General features: G+C 38.9%; 1 protein-coding gene across 4 annotated transcripts in view; it reads left to right on the top strand.

Annotated features, from left to right (window-relative positions):
• DPP6 (dipeptidyl peptidase like 6) overlaps positions 1-18858 on the top strand; it is a 1161897-nt gene that overhangs the window by 811359 nt on the left and 331680 nt on the right. For all 4 annotated transcript variants that reach the window (XM_039472700.2, XM_074378865.1, XM_039472699.2 and 1 more), the window contains exon 5: positions 13475-13549. In XM_039472700.2, coding sequence (XP_039328634.1) covers positions 13475-13549 — 75 coding nt within the window. The remainder of the gene's footprint in view (positions 1-13474; positions 13550-18858) is intronic.

The raw sequence follows: 18858 nt of genomic DNA, 5'->3' as shown, positions 1-18858 counted from the left end.
CCCCATTTTGGACATTGCTGCTTATCACCATGCCAGGTTAGGTGGGTCCACTTATCTAAGCACTTGCAGGTAAAAGGACCAAAAGTATTGTGCCTAAGACCAGCTGGTGTTGACTAGAGGCAGCGCACTCTCAGTGTGAGAAGACCTCCTTTCCACCGTGATTGTTTTGGGAGAGACCAGCTATGCAGTGGAGCAGAAGTGCCCCTTGTGCAATCACTAGGGGAAGGTGCTTTGGCCAGAAACCTCCAGGGAAAAATTCCCAGCGCTGTTTTACCCTGCCCTAGAATTCAACAAAAACCCTTACCTGGAATTTGTAACAGTGACACTCATTCTGAGACAGACATTGTACTTTCTAGCCAAGGAGAAAGTCAGCTTCAACAAAATCACAACTTTGACCCAGACAGGAAGTTTGTTGGTTTCAGGAAGAACTCATCTGTAGCACCCACCTGAGGCATCAAGTTCACAATGGGTTTGTTGCCAGGATCTGCATGAAGGTTGGAAGTTGTGCTGGATGGTCCAGGGAGGTCACTCCAAAGCCTGCTGGCTACACCATAATTTTGGCAGAAATTAAGGCTGTTGAGGCAGAAGTAAGTTGATAAAAGCTTTATTGGAAGCCACATGTGAGGACCATCTCAGGAAGACACACCAACAAAGTTGGGAGTGTTCCAGAGTCTGTTACAAGTTGGAAGTCTTTTAGAAGAAAGCTTAAGAGAGGGGAGGGGACTCCTCATATCTGAGCTGTCTTTTTCATTGGAGGGTATGATACAGGGCCTATGGTCATTGGCTACCAATTGCAACAAACAGGCTGCAATGGCTATATGCAAGGAAATGAGTAAAACGTCTTGATTCAGAAACAGATCAGCATTTTTTCAATGTGAGTAGGTCATACAATAATCAGCCACATCAACAATTTGAGGGACTCACAGCAAGATTCTTTACCCAGGGACAAGATTTCACCATGCATCACAAGACCTGGGTTAGAATTTTTGAGCTGGACCAAGCCACTGTTCTTTAGGAAAATAACTGCAACCAATAAGAAAGGGGTTTGCAGAAGGTAAAGATTATCGACAAAACATCTACGGTGGCTGCTTCATGTGCAGGTGAATGTGATGGAGGTCTTAAATTAAGGCAATGGCTTTGAAGACAGAGAAGTTGCTTTAAGTTACATTACAGGAGTAGAACTGATAACACTTGGCTTCATTGTGTACAGGCAGATGGGATTAAAGCAATTGTCTCTGTTGTTGAGGGGTTTTCAAGCCTTACTCCTGGGTAGGGAGATGTCAAACTCGGAAACTGAAGTGGGGAAATAACAGATTGTGGAGCAGAAAACCAAAGCCACTTTGAGGAAGAATATATTGCAAGGTATATGTAGAGTTAATTCACTATTAGTTAATATTTGAGTGCTTGCAGTGTGACTGGAAGTATCCTAACACTCTACATTCATTGTCTTACTTAACTGAAATCCTTAGAAACTCTGTGGACTTGAGTACTTTATTATTATTTTAAAGATCGGAAAAAGGAGGTTAAAAAAGCTTTTTCTAAGTCACATAGCTCGTAGCAGGTAGTCCTGAGAGCTGAACTCAGCCTCGTCAAATTCCAAACTAAATAATTTCTAGACTGCGGACAGAATCCAGCTGTAGCCTTGGTCAGTGCAGTTGTCAGATGGGGCTGAGGCCGTCATGCCATTACTGAGCAGGATGCCACAGCTTCATACACTGTGTTCCTGTCTGTGAGTCCATCATTAATGTCACCTGGTTACTCCTGGCGGCCACTGCATTTGCCCTAAAATAAAGACTAGAAATGCAAAACATTGAGTCAGTTTGGCCTAATGCAAAAAATGCTGACACAGCTCAGTCCTGTGGAGCAACCTATTTCAAGGTTAGAGAGAACTGAGCTGTAAACCATCTGGACACTTTTTCGATGTGGATATTTAATCATCTTTCCACTCTGCTCTATAGCATCTGTGTTTTCAGGCTTTCTCTGACTCAAAAAATGCAGTGCTGGGAGCAGCACCCAGGTCTGTCTGATTCCAGATTAAATTATTGTGAGGTGAATTCAGGGCCCAGAGACAGGCTATAGCCACGCTCACTGACAGCACCACCAGGCTCCTGTGCTCTTGTCTTTCTCATTGACCATGAGGGAGAATATGATCATCTATTTATGTCAGATTTGATGTGTGCACCCAGAGCTGCACATAGCATCCTCCTATAACAATCTTTTCAGTCTTCACCTTTTGTTGACCGTTATTCATCTTGTATATTTAGGTTTTTTTTTTTTTTTTTGTATTATGAGTTTCATGTGGAGGTTGTATTCAAAATAACAGCCTCTGGATATATTTATGCTTTCTACCATTCATTTCTCTTCTATTGCTTGATAAATTGGGGGCATTCTATTATTTTATATCTTTCTTCCACCAACAGCCACCTTTTCTTCTCTGCATTTATTATCATATAGGTATTTATCTATTACAGGAAAAACAAACCAATCCTTTGGACATGTATCTCATCAGAAACATGCCTAGAATTTTATAGGGATCACCAGACAGGTAGAACAATTTTTTTAAAGTCAGCGTAATGTTATTAAAAGTTGTGTTATCGATATAACTGGTATCCCCAAGTAATGCAAAATGTGAAATACTGCATAAACCCATCTCTCTGGTAAGTATAAAAGTTGTAAGCAAAATATTAACAAGTGGAGTTCAGCTATGTACCAAAATCATAATATGCTAAAGTGAGGTTTAGTGATTCCAACAGCATTTAAATATCAGGAAATCAATCAACAAAATTCATTAGAACTACAAAATGATAGAGAAATCCTTATGATTAAGTCACAAGATGCTGGAAAAGGGATCTGATGAAGTTTATCAGCAGCTCCTAATAAAAATCCTTGGTAATGTAAGAATAAATAATTGCTTAAATATGCTAAAGGTTATTTACCAAGAACCAACCATCAGTGAAAACCATTCTAAATGGCAAACAATAAAACCATTTCGACTATAGTCAGGTATCAGGCAAGAATACTTACCATCACCATTAATATTTAAAACATTCTTGAAGAAGGTGCAACCAAATCAAATCATTGGAATAATAACTATATAATAAAATTTAAAACTACATCCTTTTTCTTATAATAGAATTTTATTCCTGAAAAACCTAAAAGACATTAGTTTTTTAAAAACTCCTTTAATAAGAACATATCTTATAAAAGAAAAGATAGCCATATTTATTTTGCCATATATAATTTTAAATTTTTAACTTTAAAAATACAATGGACAAATAATGGACAATATTTACAATCCAGGTAACAAGTAAAAGGAGTACATCTATAACTGACAAGGAATTCTTTCCAATTGGGCACAGAAAGACAAATAAATAGTAGAAAATGAACAAAAATATTTTAGAATTAATTAGTTCAGTCAAGCCTGAAACCAAGGCCGGCTTTGCTTGGAAGATTGATCTTTGATTCAGAGAACAAATGTTTAGGAATATGCTAGATATTTTCTGCATTCATTATTTGCACTTGGTGGGAAGGTAGACGTACAGCTCAAAATTTCTACAACCACTGGGTGCGTGGAGACTGGGGGGTGAAATACATGGAACCACACCTGGCCATGGCAGTGGTAAATTTAGCACCGAAATTCTCACGGTCTCAGGTGGTATCGTTAGCAATTGACCCTCCAGCAAGGAATGTGACTCAGACTGATTTCTTTCGAACTGTAGAAAGTTGCATTATTTCCTGGTTTCTTTCGGTATTATTTGATATCAGCTCCATTGTTGCCACCCTCGTAACATCTAAGGATGCAATCATTCATTTCTTCAGCAGACATCTAGGGAGCATCTATGCCAACCCAGTCACTGTCAGGCACTGGGGGTACAGCAGCGGCAAAACAAACTAAAATTTGCTTCTTGGCATCTGGTCCTGGCCATGAGACTATAAGAGGATTGGAATTACCCTCCTAACATAACTATAAAATGGGATAAAATGTGGAGAAAAAAATTAGTTTTCATCTATGAGGCAACAGGCAGTGCGCAGCGATCCCTGAGAAAAGGAAACCAAATGAATGAACCATGCCATCCTGCGGGCTCTCTGCATGAATGCTGGACTGTAGCACAAAGGGGAAAAATTTGAGACCAGCAATCTTGCCAAGTGAAGAAGACAGAAGTCAGAATTCAGGAAAAGACGATGAAAGAAGTTGGCTACCGTTTACGAGACAGAGTACCCCAAAGCAGGAGACTAACTAGAGAATACTCATAAAATCTATTGAAATAATTACTTTTAACAGCAAAAACTGCAATGACTTTTGCACCAGCCTAATACATAGGCTTCCCTTTGAGACCTTGGTTAATTATTGATCTTTATGAAACACCAAATGGCAGAACAAAATAAAATTCCAGGGAACTAACAATTACAGGACTCTATTAGATGAAAGATTCCCAGCACTCATATGTTATCAGGAATTATTTAAGTTTATTCTCACCATGAGACATTCAATGGAGACCCCAGGAAAGCAGTTTCTTTGGGATGAGGCTCAATTAGCACTAGAATATAGTTATCTGTCACATAATGTCATCTTAGTCAACAATAGAAGTAGGATAGTGGTCCCCTAAGATGATAATATCATATTTTTATTGTATCTTTTTTATGTTTAAATATTTTTAGTTTTACAAAAAATTACCACTGTGTTGCAGTTACCTACAGTAGTCAGTACAGTAACATGCCATTTAGCTTTGTAGTCTTGGAGCAATAGGTTATGCCATATGGCCTAGGTGTGGAGTAGGCTGTGCCATCTAGGTTTGTGGGAGTAGGTTCTGTAATGTTTGCACAATGGCAGAATCACCTAATGACACATTTCTCAGAACATATGGGATGTATTGTTAAGTGATGCATGACTAATGGCCACTATGGAGCAACCCTTAAAACATCTTTTTAAAAAACCTTGAATAAGTCAAGTTAATCCACAAGTAAGTAATTGTCTGTCATTAAAAGTCCATCAGTCTTTGAAGAAAAATAAAAAGTCCTAATTCAACAAGAGAGAATTAAAAATATCTGGTGTTAATTTAAAAATAAAATGATATATCCAAAGGAGCAGGTAAATGTGATTCATAATGAGGAGAAATATCAGTTGATAGACCTGCAGATAACGAAGATAAAGGAATTAGCAGAAAAACATATTAAAACTGCTAAGATAAATGTATTCCAAATACTCAAGGCTATAAGGAAAACCATGAACATGATGATAAGAGAAATTAAAGATTCTAAAACACCCAGATAATATTTCTAGAGATTAAAAATTATTTAAAAATTCTCCAGATGAACATCAGATTAGATATCACAGAAGAAAAGAAAAAACAACTAAATGTTAAGCAGTATCAATAGAAACTATTTAAAACCAAGAACAAAGAGAAACTTAAAAAAAAAAAAAAAGCCTGAACAGCATGTCAGTAAGCTGTTGGACAATATAAAGTCTACTAATATACCTGTCATTAACATTCCAGAAAGGGAAGAGAGAAAAGAAGATCAAACTTCTGAAGAAATAATGACTGAATTTCTTCCAATTTTGGTAAAGAACTCATTAAACTCCATAAATACAATAACAACAAAGAATATGATAATCAAGTTACTTAAGATGAGTGACAAATAGAACATCTTAATGGCAGCCAGTGAAGAGAGACAAATTTGGAAGAACAAACCTAATGAAAACAGCTGACTCTTCAGCAGAAGTACTGTGAGCCAGAGGACACTGGAGTGAGATCATTTAAAGTGCTGGGAGGGATAAAACACTATCAATCTAGAATACTATATGCCATAGAAATATCTCTCAAAAATAAAGATTAAGAATTTCGTGTAGACCCAGCTACTCAAGAGACTGAGGCAGAAGGATCCCTTGAGCCTATGAGTTCAAGCTGCAGTGAGCTATAATCTTACCACTGCACCCCAGCCTGGGTAACAGAGTGAGATCTTTTTCTCTAAGTATATATATATATATATATGCACACACCTCTACTATGAGATAGCTATCCATAAACCTATACTATGAGAAATTTAAAGAAAGTTCTTTTGAGTTAGAAAAATTATACCATATGAAAAGTTACCATCTACATGACAGAAGGAGGTATGCCAGCAATGATAAATGTTATCAACATATGGCTAGGCTTTTGGTGGAATTTTTTTTAGAATTAATTAACTAGTTCTTTAAAATATTCCTCTTTTCCTCAAAGGATCCTTTAAATATAATAAAATATGTCCAGCTCTTCTGAATGTAATCTCATGTAAGACTTCTGTCTGAACCTTTGTCCTACTTGAAACACTGACATGGAAAGTGAAAATATAAACATATAAAACCTTTGGCACATGTTAGAACTTTCCTGAGCAGTAATGGCATTAAGAAATCTGATCTAGTATAGGGTGGAATACAACTGATAGTTTAAAGGACAGATTTCCTGTATCATTATGTCTACAAGATTCTTTTAATACCCCTGGAGAATTTTAAATTGTGTTTAAAAGGAAAGATTTCAATTATAAGCTATCTATGTTATCTAATTTTAATATAAGGACATAGATTAAAATTAAATGGGTTTTAAGACCGGATACAGTTGCTCACGCCTGTAATCTCAGCACTTTGGAAGGCTGAGGCAGGTGGATTACCTGAGGTCAGGAATTCAAGACCAACCTGGCCAACATGGTGAAACCCTGTCTCTACTAAAAATACAAAACTTAGCCAGGTGCAATGGTGGGTGTCTGTAATTCCAGCTGCTCAGGAGGCTGAGGCAGGAGAATCACTTGAACCCAGGAGGTAGAGGTTGCAGCGAGCTGAGATCATGCCACTGAACTCCAGCCTGGGTGGCTGAGAGAGACTCCATCTCAAAAAGTAAATAAGTAAATAAATAAATGGATTTTAAGAGCTATATCATCGAAACCCTAATCAATGAAAATCTTGAATAGCTATGTTAATATTAGATAAAATAGACAACAAGGAATATTACCAGGAATAAGAAAAAATGTTTCATAATAATAAAGGAGTAAATTTATTAAGAAGACTTAAGAATCCTAAAGATATATGCAGCCAGCATTGAGCTACAATATTTGAAGCAATAATTGGTTGAACCAAAAGCGGAAATAGACAAATCTGTAATTAAAGTTGTAGATCCCAACAGTCCTCTCTGAGTAATTGATAGACCATGTGAAAAAATTAATAAGGATACAAAAGTCTTGGAAACACTATCAACCAAGTCAGCTGAATTGACATTTGTGCATCACACCACTCATCAATAGAAAAGTGCACATTCTTTTGAGTGCACGTGAAACATGCACCAGGGTAAATCATATGCTGGACCATTAAACAAACCTCAATATATTTCAAAGGATAGAAATCATACAAAGTATGTTCTTTAACAGAAACAAGCTAGAAATCAATACCAGAAAAATATCAGAAATATATCTCGATAATTGGAAAGTGAACAACATATTTCTAAATAACAAATCAGCCAAAAAAGAAACTGGATATATTTTAAATGAATGAAAATAAAAGCAATAATGTCAAAATTTATGGTATGTAACTAAGCAGTACTTAAAGGGAAATTTGTATCTTTAACTGTTCATATTAGATCTAAGCTTTCACTTCAAAGAACTAGAAAAGAAGATTTTAATCCCCAAGTACACAGAAAAGAGCAGAAATCAACTACATAGAAAACAGAAAAATATTAGAAAAAATGACCAGCTAGTTTTTGGAAAAGATCAGTAAAATCAATCAAGAGCAAAGACAATAGAAAAAAACAATATCAGACACCAAGTAAACATATTAATAATTTGGAAAACATAAATGAAACAGAAAAGTCCTCAAATGACACACATTTTTACAGTTCATCAGTGAAGAAACAGGTAATCTGAATAACTGGATGGTTGTATAATAAATTGACTTGGTAGTTTAAAAGCCCCACATATTAAAATTCAAGGCCCAAATTGATTCACTTGATCAATTCTACCAAACGTTTATGTAAGAAACAGTACCAATTCTCCAAAAACTTAGACAAATAGAAGAGAAGGAAGACGTTTCCCAAGTCCATTTCTTAGGCCAGTATTACACTGAAATGAAAACCAAGCAAAGAAGTTAAAGGAAAATAAAACCATACATGACTTTCCCTTATGAACACAGATGCAAAAATCCTAAACAAAATATTAGTAAATTGAGTCCAACAATATATAAAAGGGATAATACAGCATGGTCAAATAGCTTATCCCAGCATGCAAGGTTGGTTTAACATTTGAAATTAAACAATGTAATTTATCATATTGACAGACTAAGACTAAAAAAGCGAACAACGTAATCATCTCAATGAATGCAGAAAAAGCATTTGAGAAAATAAAGCACAGATTTCATTATAAAAACTCTGAGCAAACTAGAAATAGACAGGAACATCTTTACCCTGATAAAATAAATCTGTTAAAAGTACTGTAAATATCATACTAAATGAAGAATGAAGGCCTTCTCCTTAAAATTAGAAACAAAGCAAGTCTGTTCGCTCTCACTGCTTCTACTCAGCATCATACTGGCAGTTCTCTAGAGTGCAATAACGCAACCAAATGAAATGAAAAAGCATCTAGTTAGAAAAGAAAGGAAAGAACCTGTGTACACACAAATTATGATTTTGTAGAAAATTCTAAGAAATATACAAAAAAAATCTACCAGAACAAATAATTACATTTATCAATGCTACAGAATATAAGGTCAAGATACCCAAATGAATTTTGCATATTAGTAATAAACAATTGGACATTTAAATTAAAATATACGTGTATTTTTATATATAGAAAGCATCAGTTATAGTAAATACTTGGGCATAAATTTAACAAAATATGGGCAAAATCTGTATGCTGAAACTATAAAACATTGCGGAGAGAAAATAAATATTAAAACAATCTTCCTTTCAAGGTGTTTACATTCTAATAAAAAAAAACAGGCACTATTTAAGATAAATAAGTTAAAAATGTATGTGTTAATAGGATTCGATCTAGAGAAATAAATCAGAGAAAGGGGTTGTAAATGATGGAGGCAAGGCTATTAATATCTGGATATATTCGCCATTGAAGGACATGGAAGCCCTCGCTTAGAAGCTGCCTTGAGAAAAAAGCCAAAAGAAATGAAAGGTCAAGAGCATGTCAGGCAGAAGAAAGAGGAGGTGCAAGGGCCTTGAGAATGGCATGTGCGTGGCTTGCTCTAGGGTGGACAGAGACCGGCATAGCTGGAGTGGAGGGGACTGGACAGAGGGGAAAATACTGGGAGATGGGCACAGAGAGCTGAGGGGAACTGGGTCCAGCAGGGTTGCCTGGCCAGTCGGGACTTTGGCTCTGACAAGAGGTGAGACGGGAAGCTGTGGGAGGAGTTCCCAGGGGAGGGATGTGATTTACCTGTTTGGGAGACGGCCCTGATCCCCTGGGAAAGCAGATTCAAGGCCACTGCAGCACCTCAGCAGAGAAGGCACACACACTAGACGGGGGTAATGGTGGTGGGAGAGAAGAAATGGTTCCGAACCTATTTTGAAGGTGAACCAATGGTATTTTCTGACCACCTAGATGTCGGCTGTGTAAAACACAGGGTCAGAGAAAAAAGAGAGCCAAGGTGTTGGCCTAGCAAGCTAATGGGGTTGCCACGATTCCCCAAGCTAATGGGGGTATCTGAGAAGAGGAAAAAGGTTACAGGAGCTGGAGGGGTGGGAGTGGAGTAGAAGGGGTTTGGCTTGTTGCCATTGACTTGAGGTGTCTGTGTGACACTCAAGTCAAGATGTCAGGGAGGTGGTTGGCCAGACAAGTCTGAAGTTCAAGCCCAGGTCCAAAGTAGGTTCAGGTGGTCTGGGCTGGAGACATGAATGTTGGACTTCTCAGCTGGTGATGGATTTTAGAACCGTGAGACTGGATACCACCACCTAGGGAGTGAGGAGATCCAGATATCAATCCTTCAGCACACCAACATTCAGAGCACAGAAAAATGGGAAAAAGCACAAAACAGCATGAAAAGAACCAGCAAGGAGGTAGGAGAAAAGCAGGCGAGGCGTGTCCTGGAAGCCAGGTACAGGCAGGGCTTCGAGGAGGAGCGGCTGGTCAGCTGTGCCAAGTAACATGACAGCTGAGAAATGACATTTAGCAAAGTGAGTCTCTGACAACCTTGAGAAGAGCAATTGTGGTCGAGCGGTGAGGGTGAGAGCATGACAGGTGGGAGTTTAACAATGAATAGGAGGAGAAAAACGGAAGCACAGAGTATTTTCAAGGGGAAGGGGATAGTTTTCTAAAGAAAAAATCAACATTGTCTAAACCATGAGTAGTGAGGATCCGATGTACCCATAAGCAGGGAAACAAAACCTAAATTATCAATGGAGCCCACTTTACATCTATAGGGGGGTCAAAAGGGAAGAAAAAGCACCTTGTGCTTCCAGAGAAGAAAACATCCATTCATACATCTGTAGCAGGAGTGCACATTCCAAAAACATTTTTGAAAAGCAATTTGGCAATATCTATTTAATTTTAAAACTTGTAAATTGTCCATCTCACCCTTGGATGTCTATTCTATACCAAAATGTGGAAATCATACATACATCAACAAAGACATAGCTCAAGGTCTTTATTACAACGTTGTTTATAGTAACAGCATTATAGAAATGATTATAATCTTTTCTTATGATTCACAGCTTCTGTATTGCCAAATTCACCCCTGTGATCCAATGTATTAGTGAGCCCCAAGGTGATAATCACAGCACCTTTGCTTGCATTCTCGGGCATCGTGGCAAAATATTGGAGTTGTCCAATGTTGGCATTCCCAGCTGCAGCAGATCAAAGCACGATTCTGCTTTCTCGTTTCAACTTTCCTGCTGTGAAGGAAGGAAAGTGAACGAAGTGGATAGTTTTCTAAAGAAAAAAATCAACATTGTCTAAACCAGTCGTCCCCAAACTATGGCCTGCGGGCCGCATGCAGCCCCCTGAGGCCATTTATCCGGCCCCCCGCCGCACTTCAGGAAGGGGCACCTCTTTCATTGGTGGTCAGTGAGAGGAGCACAGTATGTGGCGGCCCTCCAACGGTCTGAGGGACAGTGAACTGGCCCCCTGTGTAAAAAGTCTGGGGATGCCTGATCTAAACCATGAGTAGCAAGGATCAAATGTACCCATAAGCAGGGAAACAGAACCTAAATTGTCAATGGAGCCCACTTTACATCTATAGGGGGGTCAAAAGGGAAGCAAAAGCAGTCTTTTTCTCCCATGCCCTTTTCCGTTGTTCTGTTTCGCCCTCCATTTCCTGCGTGTCTGTGCTTTACGCTGGTGATCTCACTGTTGAAAGCCAGCCCCAGGCATAGGGAGGAAATACTGTCTCGTGTTCCTAAGTGCAAGAAGCTGGGAGCACCTTATGGAGAAGATGCGTCTTTGAGATAAGCTTTGCTTAGGCATAAGTCATATGCTGTTGGCCATGAGTCCAGTGTTTCTGAATCAATAATATTATTCAATAAGATGTCTTTAAAAAGAAAGGCACATAGGTTGGGCGTGATGGCTCATCCCTGTAATCCCAGCACTTTTGGAGGGCAAGGTGGGGGGATCACGTGGTCAGGAGATCGAGACTATCCTGGCCAACATGGTGAAGCCCCGTCTCTGCTAAAAATACAAAAATCAGCTGGGCTCAGTGGCACGTGCCTATAGTCCCAGCTACTCAGGAGGCGGAGGCCGGAGAATCACTTGAACCAGGGAGTCGGAAGTTGCAGTGAGCTGAGATCACACCACTGCACTCCAGCCTGGTGACAGAGACTCCGATTCAAAAAAAAAAAAAAAAAAAAGGAAAAGGAAAAAGAAGACACATAAAACAAGGTTATCTATTTGACTAAAATGTTGTGACCAGAGGTTCAAAGGAACCTAACCTTGAGTGTCTCCCAGAAGCTAGGGTTCAGTATCCGCTAGCTCCGCATGCACTAGTGTCCATGATGGCTTCAGATAACAAAGCTATCATAAATAACAAGAATGGATTGTCTTGCTTTGGTGAGAATTGAGTGAGTGAATTAAAGTATTTCCCAAGATGTGCATTATGGGATATTATGAAATCTTTTTTTTTTATTTTTTTTGAGACGGAGTTTCGCTCTTGTTGCCCAGACTGGAGTGCAATGGCACGATCTCAGCTCACCGCAACCTCCGCCTCCTGGGTTCAGGCAATTCTCCTGCCTCAGCCTCCTGAGGAGCTGGGATTACAGGCACACGCCACCATGCCCAGCTAATTTTTTTGTATTTTTAGTAGAGACGGGGTTTCACCATGTTGACCAGGATGGTCTTGATCTCTTGACCTCGTGATCCACCCGCCTCGGCCTCGCAAAGTGCTGGGATTACAGGCTTGAGCCACCGCGCCCGGCCGATATTATGAAATCTTTAAAGATCACTACTCAATCAAAGGAACCCGAGTCCTCGGAGTCATTTCCCTAAGATATCGCTGCATGAGAAGAGTAAGGTGCAGAGGTGTGTAATGTGATGTCATTTCTAACCGCGTCAACGCTCTCTGTGATTTCATGTGGTTGCCTGAGCATACATACTGTAATATCCTCCGGGTCAGCAATGAGGGCTCTGAGGGCGGGTGTGGGTATCTGTGTAGCAGCGTGCCTGCAGTGCAGAGGGCGGGGGCAAATGAAAGAAAACAACGCAATTGACGGTATCATTTACGTGGGATGACGTTTGTACTGTGAAGAAATTTGAAGGAAAAAGTCATAGTCTTCTATCTCCTGACTTGCAGGGATGCCCAAAGAGCAAGTTGCAAAATAATGTGTATAATGCAATTCTATTCTAGTAACAACTCAGCTTATTATGTGCTTCTAAGAATGAATGAGAAGAAGGTTTTTAAACATATCAACAGGTTGAGAGTCTTGTAGAAAAGTTTACTTTTTAATGCTTCTTTCTTTTTCTTTCTTTTTTCTTTTTGAGACAAAAGTTTCACTTTTGTTGCCCAGGCTGGAGTGCAATGGCCTGATCTCAGCTCACTGCAACTTCCGCCTCCTGAGTTCAAGCAATTCTCATGCCTTAGCATCCCAAGTATCTGAGACTATGTGCCACCACACCTGGCTAATTTTGTATTTTTTTTTTTTTTAGTAGAGGCGGGGTTTCACCATGTTGGCCAGGCTGGTCTCGAACTCCTGACCTCAGGTGATTCACCCACCTCGGCTTCCCAAAGTGCTGTGATTACAGGCATGAGCCACCACACCCGGCCTTTATTACTTATTTCTATTGGCTTGTCTCAGTAAGGGCAATAAGTATGTTTTGCTGAAATTTGAAAAAAAAAAAAATACAAATAAAATGTGAAAAACATCAATTGGCTAAATATTGTTTAGCTAACAAAGAGAGGAGATAGCCATTTTAATAGCTAATTCATTTTGAAAATGGCACCAGCAGACACAATTTCATTACAAAATTCTGACTTTTTATATGTAATGCTTTAAAATCCTTTGTCTATGTTTTCTTTTAGGAATCATTAAGAGCCATCAGATACGAAATATCTCCAGATAGAGAGTATGCGCTTTTTTCATACAACGTGGAACCAGTGAGTATGACCCTTTTCTGCCCACAGAATTGTTTCTTTATGCAAATGTCTCATTAAGTATATTTCCTTGAATCTTCTATACTTAGTGATCTTTGAACCCTGAAATATTTTGTGCATCCTGGAAGTCTCTTTTGCATATCATACTGCCATCTAGGAGAGAGGAAAGGTATAAAAATCTGCTTGGCAGGGGAAAAAGGTCACATACTTTAGAGGCTTTTTCATAGACTTTTTTTAGGAAGATGGTGAGAACTTGTCTCTTCCTAGGCATGAATCTTGCCCTTTTGGGCAATTATTTTTCGGGCCATTTTTTCAACGAAACCATGAAGTTTATCCTAAGAACAAAAAGCAACTGGGGTTCTCCTTAAACTGAAATAGTACGTTCATGATCTCCTGGCCATCATAGTGTTCTAGTAAATAGCTGAAGCTATCACTTCCGTTACATAAAGGCATATTTTTAGCACTTCCCATGTACGCGAGCCTCCCATAAAATTTCGCCAGAATTTTCCGTAAAATCTCACCGTGCTTCAGCAGGAGTCTAAAACTTCCTAGGTCAGGGTTTTCCTTCTTCTTCTTTTTTTTTTTTTTTTTCTCAGTTAACATGCTGGTATTTCAAATTTCATTTTGGCTCTTTAATTTTACATAAGCTAGAAGGTGAAATTTATATAATTGAAGAAGATGTTTAGTTTGTAAGAGATCAAGCAACTTCAGAATTGTATGTTTTAAGAACTTTACTCTCTGGCAAATAAAACATAGAGTCTACTACTGCCGTTCTGAGTCCATTCGAATTAGAGGTTCTTGATGCTTCTATGAGGTATAATGATTCCTGCATTTTAATTCAGGTCAGAATGGCTCTATGGTGCATTTGAGAGAATCTCCTCTGGCATGAGAGGGGCAAACTTTTTGGTTTATATCCACTGGGAAAGCTGGTGTATTGGTTTGTATGAAGATGCAAGTTCAATTCTGAACTCTTAAACTTTCTTTTAGAAGTTGATTGGACAACTAGATTATTGGAGATTTCAGCCTTGTTCTTCCAACTACAGATTTTTTGGATTGTGTTTCACTCTTCCATTTTTCCATTTTTAAACATCCATTCTATAAAAGATTTCATTTTTTCCATCCAAATTCTTTGAAACAATTGGGCATCTTTATCTCTTTGACTGGGCTCAGTTGGTGAACTTGACATCCTAAAAGGCTTGGGACTCTGCATTACGTATACACAGCCTTAAACTTGCCTCTTTCAGCTTCAGGCACCTGGGGGAGATGTTCACAGATCATAAACTATTTCAGCTTCCTTCATCACCCTTGAAAACCACCAAAAATATAATGTCCACACCCACATAAAAGAAAAATGTTAGCAGATATTTGAAAGGCTTTCATGAATGTGTTCTGGGTTGCCCCAGGAGGCACAGCTAACACCTGAGTGAGAAAAGCCTAGAAAGACAAATTGATTTCAGGTTGTCTTCCCAGAGAATCTTTTAATCACTGGAGCACCCCAACAGTGGGATAAAGGTAATGAGAATTCTGCTCCTAGAAGCCTCAAAACAAAGCGACGTATTTGTTCTGCAGAATGTGACAGAGGGGTTCCCACAGCCATGTGATTGGAAGAGGTGTGCTCTCACCACTGGTTCTGTGGTTCTGTGCATGATGGAGATCATTTTGCTGAAGATGACTCTTCACCATGTAGAGCACTGGCTGTAAACAGGAACCTTGAAATAACCCTTTCTCACTGGACAGCATTCATCGGTGTCTGTAGTACAACTCTTTAGTTTGTTATCTTAACTGAAGGAAAACCTGGAAAGTTTGAAGTGTATTTAGAAAACTATAAAAATGATAAAATATTGAAAACATAAAAAAGTCTATAGAAACAAATACTTTTAACTTAAATGAAATAAGTAATTCTTAATAGTTTTCACTACCAAGAGGTTACTGTACACATGACTATTCAACCAAGTATTCTCTGTTCTTCTGGAGGAAAAATCATAAGGGAAAAAGGTTGGGCTTATGCATGAGAATTTGGAGTTAGATGTTAGGAAGATCTTCCTAAGTAGATAAACTAAAATGTAAGTAGTTTTAGAAAAGGAAGGTGAGTTTCAATGGAAGTCTAGTTCTGTGATTCTGGAATAAGTGGAATAGACCAGGTCTTCCGAATCGGTATTTAATATCAGTAATTATTGTTGCTAGTATTATATTAATAGTATAATCAATAATATTATATTATCCATCGGTATTCTTTAAAAACAATTAAAGGTTCCATATTCAAATAAATTTGAGAACTCTAGTTAAACAGTTAGATAAGTTTCTTGAAGTTCTTGACATTCTCATGATGGTTACACAGTACTTTCCAAGTGGTTATTACAACATGTGATTCCAATCTAATTATAAGGAAACTAGAAATTTTTTATTTGGATTCATTCTCAATATAGTCTTCTGTGTATATCTCAAAGACAGCTAGTACAACTTGTTTATATGAACCAACTCAACTTTTCATTAAAAAGACTATCATAAAAATGTTTTAGTATAAACCAACTATCCAATTACTGAGTATCTTTCATTTATTTGAGTATATGTTTCATTTGCAATAAAATTTTGGTATATTGGGTTACCACTGCACTAAAAAGAATCCAAGGCCTGGGCAGAGTGGCTCATACCTGTAATCCCAGCACTTTGAGAGGCCGAGGTGGGCAGATTACCTGAGGTCAGGAGTTTGAGACCAGCCTGGCCAACATGGTGAAGCCCCGTCTGTACTAAAAATACAAAAAAGTTAGCTGGACTTAGTGGTGCATGCCTGTAATCCCAGCTACTCAGGAGGCTGATGCTGGAGAATCTCTTGAACCTGAGAGGTGGAGGTTGCGGTGAGCCAAAAATGCACCATTGCACTCCAGACTGGGGGGCTGAGTGAGACTCCATCTCAAAAATAACAATAATAATAAAATCCAAGTATTTCACATTACATCAGGATAATTATAATCTCTCCAACCTCTGCTTCTCTTTGTTGCCTGCCCGAAGATAGCAGACTTGGAAGTCAGATAATCCTAGGTTCCAAGGCTCATTCCGATGCTCACCAGCTGTGTTTGCTTGAGCAACCCAGTGAGCCTTAGGCAATATGTCTTGGGACCATCTTCCTGGGAGACCCTGGGCTTCTGTCCCTCAGTGGTGAAGGGCCATCCAGTAAGTGTCAGCTCTCCCACACTTCTAGGGTGTATGTGTTTGAGCAAAGAGTCGTTCTGTGTGTATACCCAGGGCAAGATTTAAGGCTCTGTGCAATTGCGTTGGAATGAAGTTGATGGATGCCCACATGAAATCAGCCGCCTTGGCAGTGGCTCAAGCAGAAGTGAGTAAGAGCTTTCCAGCACGGCACAGATGGTGAGGGAAAAGAGTGAACAAGAACAGATAGTTAAAGGGTTTAGATACAAATATATAGCAACATCCTGAAAATAAGAGTGGAAGGAAAGATGTTTAATTTTTAGAATATGCATTGGGTATCTCTTCTTCTCATTTATTCAGACTAATTGCACTGTCGTATCATTTCCCAGTTGTTTGGCGTAGACTAATTTAATTTGTCCATTTTTATATTGTCAGATACTCAAAGACAGGGACAGGTCTTTTTATCTCCTATCTACCCCCACCCCTGAGGACCCAGCACAGGACCATCTGTGTACATTTGGTCCTGAGCAAATATATTTTTGTGGTGTGTCTTCTCTCTGAAACCCTTAGCACTATCCCAAGATACAATCCAAGTTCTTGAAATTCTGTCAAATGCACAAACCATGTCATAGAAGAAAAATACCTCAGTTGTGAAATAGCCTAATAATATTCCATGTTTATTCTGGAAAGTGGGATCATGCTAATTAGCATACTTTTTCTTACTAAACTCTTCTAATATTACTAAATGTATAGCTTGGCTAGCCTCCTTAAACACACACAGCTTAGCTCATCTTAACTATGCCAACTCTATGTTTTATTGAGCACCTCAAAGGTATCCTTTAAAAACGTGTTTCAAATATCAATTATCAAGTAAATTTGAGAAAGAGCAAACCCTGTTTTCTGTTTCTCCAAGCCTCAGACACCTATAGGCCATAGTGTGTCTGGAATGGAGAAAATAATACATAGTATTGTGTTTAGATTTCTGTGGAACCAGCATTATAGTTTGCAACGTGTGCTTATTTACAGCATCTTATTTTATCTCAAAAGATCATTCCTGCTCCAAAGAGACATTTGCTAAATATTCATAAAATTTCATAACATTTCTTAATGTACAGTTTCTGAATGTCCTGTTGAAACTAAATTAGACATTGGAGAAATTGGAATTTTTATTTTTAATTTAAAAACTGTATTAACTGTAACTATACTAATAAAGAAAAGTTACCTTAAAGCAAACATATCTGATGAGAGCAGCCACGCTTTTTCATACTGAGATGTATTTGACAAATATGAAACATTTCCAAATCTCTTTGAGGAGAGAGAACAAGAATGTAAAATACACTATCTTAGATTATTTAAAAATATTAATACAGTTTGTAACATTCAAAGAGGTGAGAGAAAAATATTCCTTCTTGAAAAATCATTTCTGAAAGAGTCACTAGAGATTTGTGAAGAATTTCATTGCAATATTTGAAGGAATTAGTTGAGATGATTGTTCTTAGTATATGAGTTTCTGTGTTGCAGGAAATGTAGCTAGTGTTATAATATGGTTCTGATTTTTACTGCTGTTCCTTCTTCATTAGAAGAAGGGATGAAATCTTTGTCCAGGAGTGGCAGTGGCTAAGGGAATTGTGTTTCCTGATTCTCATGCTCTTGGGCTGGTTCTTTCTACATGGTCTACAGAGTCTTTCCTGGGCCCACCTCTGGGAACCAGTTGGTCCAAGCATCTTCTGCGGGGACGAAGGCCTTGCACGTTCCCATGTATCAGGGTGGCTATCAGAATCGCGGCGAGTCCTGTCTCCCTCTGCAGTGGCTTCAGGGGGCAAACTGAAGAGCAGAGCCTGCGTGTGGCTTTTCTGCTGCCGCCTGCTGCCCTTCCTGCCTCAGCCCAGCAGCTGCTGCAGCAGTAGGAGGCGAGTCTCACCTTCAGCAGGTCTCCCTCCTGCCCTCTGAGAAGGTGGTAGATGAAGAGCCTGCCCGCCGAGGCCAGAAGCTGCCCCTGCACTGCCCGGAAGGGCTTCCCGCACCTGTCAGCATCACTTGGAGCCCTCTATCCCGGGGTGATCCACCTGGTTTTGTCAGCACCCCGACGTGTTACTCTTGGCCGATATAAGGCCAGCCTGTCTGTGACTCTTAGTCCATGAGGTTATCAAAAATGGTCATCACTG

This window comes from Saimiri boliviensis, chromosome 10, assembly GCF_048565385.1.
Source record: "Saimiri boliviensis isolate mSaiBol1 chromosome 10, mSaiBol1.pri, whole genome shotgun sequence".
In the NCBI taxonomy this organism is placed as follows: Eukaryota; Metazoa; Chordata; class Mammalia; order Primates; family Cebidae; genus Saimiri; species Saimiri boliviensis.
The sequence above is the reverse complement of the archived record's forward strand: the minus strand, read 5'-3'. Positions and strand labels throughout refer to the sequence as shown.